Source organism: Anser cygnoides, chromosome 30 (genome assembly GCF_040182565.1).
Source record: "Anser cygnoides isolate HZ-2024a breed goose chromosome 30, Taihu_goose_T2T_genome, whole genome shotgun sequence".
Taxonomy (NCBI): domain Eukaryota; kingdom Metazoa; phylum Chordata; class Aves; order Anseriformes; family Anatidae; genus Anser; species Anser cygnoides.
The window spans coordinates 634662-638691 of record NC_089902.1 but is presented as its reverse complement, the minus strand read 5'-3'; the positions used below and the strand labels follow the sequence as shown (position 1 = coordinate 638691).

The 4030-nt window shown below is 53.6% G+C and overlaps 1 protein-coding gene across 1 annotated transcript; it reads right to left on the bottom strand.

Annotated features, from left to right (window-relative positions):
- Window positions 1-1014: 1014 nt before the first annotated feature.
- LOC136787576 (olfactory receptor 14C36-like) lies at window positions 1015-1950 on the bottom strand. Its single transcript, XM_066984887.1, has one exon. The coding sequence runs from the start codon at window positions 1948-1950 to the stop codon at window positions 1015-1017; it is 936 nt and encodes a 311-aa protein (XP_066840988.1).
- Between the last annotated feature and the right edge of the window lie 2080 nt (window positions 1951-4030).

Sequence of the window (4030 nt, the reverse complement as noted above, 5' to 3'; positions counted from 1 at the left end):
TGCCTTCCGGGTGGAACTCAATAACGTGGTGCTCAGCAATAAATAATGGGGTCATCTTTCCAAGAGAGGGGGGCAATTTCTCGGGGGGCAGGCAATTTCTCGGGGGCAGGCTGCAGAGATGAAGAAGTATTGCGGCTTCTTCAGGGCTTTAAATAAGGTCTCCTCAATTACTCTGCAGTCTTATGGGCCTTCACCTGATGGCTCTTCACGGCCTCCCCTGGTGTTGCAGAGCCCTCCTTAGCCCCTGGACACCTCAGATTCGCTTTTCCCCCTAAAAGACTCTTCCTTGGATGGTCACTCATTTTAAGAGGTCCTAATCACTACCCACGGAGCACATTGTCCCTGCAGATCCCCTGACATCTCCTGCCAGCTCCAGATTCCTCTCCAGGCTGGAATCTGCCATCAGCCCCACTGCAGGGGGCACAGTCCCATGCAGATGAGTCCAAGACTGGGTTTGCCCTGAGCAGCCCCTCTTGTTACTGCACTGCTAGCAGGGACGCCGGCTGTGACCCAGGGCTGCACAGTGCCTGCTGCTGCCTGCAGCCACAGGGATGTCACTGCAGAGACAACAGGACTGTCACCAAGGTACATGAGACCTCAAGACTAACACAGATACAAGAGCACAGGAGGAACACACTGGAAGGCAAAAGAGAGCAGCAGTGAAAAGGCCAAGTCCTGTGGCTGGCCACGGCCATGGCTCCAGGGAAGCAGCAGGGGCCCTGAGCTCTTCCTGCATGCTGGAGCTGGTCCCCAAGCTCCAGAGGAGACAGGAGGAGACAGCAGCTGAGACCAATATAGTTCTGATGGTTTTTTTATTGTGTTTGTCTACATGGTAAGCCCGCTTCTTTAGGTAGATTTGATGATTGGGTCACTGTAAATCAAAAAAATATCACGTTGACAGGTTAAGGTTAAAATTATTTAAATCAAAACAACTTGGAGAAAATATTTATAAAGAAATATAATAACAAAAAATTCTCCTCACGGTGTCTGAAATAATCAGGGAAATCAAAACCATTATTGTTTCCAAAGAAGCAAGTATCCATAGAGTTTCCTTACTGCAACCCTGAGCTCCTGGTTCCTCATGCTGTAGATGAGGGGGTTCACTGATGAAGGAACAATTGAGTAGAGAACTGCCACAATAAGATCCATTGATGGAGAAGAGATGGAGGGGGGCTTCAGGTAGGCAAACATGCCAGTGCTTATAAACAGGGAGACCACGGCCAGGTGAGGGAGGCACGTGGAAAAGGCTTTGTGTCGGCCCTGCTCAGAGGGCATCCTCAGCACGGCCTTTAAGATCTGAATATAGGAGAAAACAATGAAAACAAAACAGCCAAAAGCTGAAGAAACACTACACACAAGTGCCCCAACATCCTTTAGGTAGGCATCTGAGCAGGAGAGCTTGAGGATCTGGGGGATTTCACAGAAGAACTGGTCCACAGCATTGCCTTGGCAGAGGGGCAGGGAAAATGTAGTGGCCGTGTGCAGGACAGCATTGAGAAAGCCACTGCCCCAGGCAGCTGCTGCCATCTGGGCACAAGCTCTGCTGCCCACGAGGCTCCCGTAGTGCAGGGGCTTGCAGATGGCAACGTAGCGGTCATAGGACATGACAGTGAGAAGGGAATACTCTGCTCCAACCAAGAAAGCAACGAAAAAGAGTTGGGCAGCACACCCTTGATAGGAGATGGCCCTGGTGTCCCAGAGGACATTGGCCATGGCTTTGGGCAGAGTGGTGGAGATGCAGCCCAGGTCAAGGAGGGCGAGGTTGAGGAGGAAGAAGTACATGGGGGTGTGGAGGCGGTGGTCGTAGGCTACGGCGGTGAGGATGAGGCCGTTGCCCAGGAGGGCAGCCAGGTAGATGCCCAGGAAGAGCCCGAAGTGCAGGAGCTGCAGCTCCCGCGTGTCTGCGAATGCCAGCAGGAGGAACTCGGTGATGGAGCTTCTGTTGGACATCTGCTGTTTAGAGGCATCGGGTTCTGCTCAAAGAATAGAAAGACATTCATAATGTAGAACTGACTTATCAGAGGAAAACTCCTACCATTTCTCATTTAAACCTCCCCAAATGGTTCTCCACCTCCAGGCAGGCATATGGCAGGTCCCTTTCCTGAGTTTTACTTGGTCCTGCGAATGCCAGCAGCAGGAACTAGCTCACAGAGCTGATGTTGGGCATTTGATGTCTTTAGACATGCTTTTCTGTTAAAGAGGAAAAGGCAGAAGAAAGTTCAAACAGATTTCTCTGATGAAAACCTATTCTGTCTCTTAGAGGATACCCCAGCCTGAGCCTTTCTTTTTGCAGGAGAACCTTTCTGCAGCTCTCCTGCTTGAGCTGCGGCTGGTGCTGGCTGAGTGGCACTGGGAGCAGGGGCTGCTGTGGGCTCCAGAGGAGTCCTTCCTGCTGTGCAGCAGGAGGGAAGCAGGAACATGGGGGAAACTCAACTCCATTCGACTTGTCCATTGTTGCAAACAAATCATCTGAACGCAGAGCTGAGCTGTAGGGATTTTGTTTGCTTTATTTTATCCCAGTAGGCCCTGTAATGCTTAGGATAGGTATTGGATGGTTGAATGCCCTCACATTCCCTGTACAGTCCTGCTGATATTTTATGGGAGTGTCCATTAGTGAAGACTGAGAAGAGTGATTCTGCCCACCAGTCCTGTTCTCAGCTGCCTTGTTTCACCCCTCTCTGAGCTGCACTGTCATCCCATTCAGGTGTTTCCCTGAGAAGAAACAGGAGAATGCTGCTGAGGAAGAAGGGCCACAGCAAGCCAGATGGAGCTTGGGAGCTTCTCTTCTTTCCATGGATGCAGGAGCTCTGGGGCAGCTGGCAGAGAGCCCGGCCTGGCCAGGCAGGGCAGGGTGTTCTGGGCTGACCGGGGGCACCTGGCTTAGGGCACTCCGAGGGGCTTCTGCCAGACTTCCTCACCTCGCAGTGCCATCCAGCAGGACTCCCAAAGCCTACTGCATTGCCCACTGCCCTCCCAGAAACAAGACCCAGCAGGAGACCCTTCCAGGACGTGCAGCTGCATGGTCCTGCAGCCAGAGACGTACCTTCTCAAGGGCTGTGCAGATTTCTCCTGCAGGCAGCTCTCAGCATCCTCCCACTGCCAACTGCCTCCAAGCCCTCTCTCCTTCTCTCCTCTCCCCGTGCCAGCTGCGGTCAGAGCCCCCAGCCCTGCTGCGCTGTGCACAGGAGCTGCTCCTGGGCACAGCTGTCTCTCTGCACCAGGGCCCTCTTGCCATCAGCTCTCTCTGTCCCAGGAGCCCGGCCCAGCTCAGCACCAGATGCCCAGCCCAAGGCATTGGAATACCCCCTCGGGGGACTCTGGTGAGGAGCCCACGAACCTCAGACACTGAGAGACAATTGAAGACATCTCTCAACAAGTCCAAGTCAGAGGCAAGTTTCCTGCAGTGTCCCCCTGAGGGCCAGCACTGACACAGCCTCCCTTGGAGCTCGTTAGAGCAGAGCATTGGAGGCAGTGAGGACAAGGAGACAAAGGCAATGTGAAGGTGACCCTGATGTGTAGGAAAACTGGATGTGTTTCACGAATGAAAAGGGCCAGGCCTTGACTCCCCATCCCTGGGAAGGGAGATCCTTTCCCTTCACACACTGCTCAGGGCTCTTTCTGGGGCAGGAGGAGATGGGGATGTGCATGGCCAAGTGCAGGAGAATGGTACGAGCCCTGCCTGGTTCATGGGTGGGGGCGAGGAGGCAATGAGGCCCTGGTGCTTTACCGAGAAGCTGTCTCCTCCTAGGCCTCAGTGGCAGAGACAAGAGCCAGAGCCATGGGCACAAAGCCCTGGGTCCTGTTGGGACTTTCAGCCTTGTCACAGCCCTCTATCCTGTCTACACCAGACTGTCCTAGGGACTCCCAGACTTGCACATCTTTTCCTGCTGGCTCTAAGCCCTTGTCCCTGTGGTGTCACACTGGATCTGAGCTGAGTCTGATAACTCAGATCTTCTTGGTGGCCATGCTCCTCATAAGGCAGCTCTGTAGGAAGCTGGCCTGGTTCCTGGGGAGCAGCACCACTGCTCGT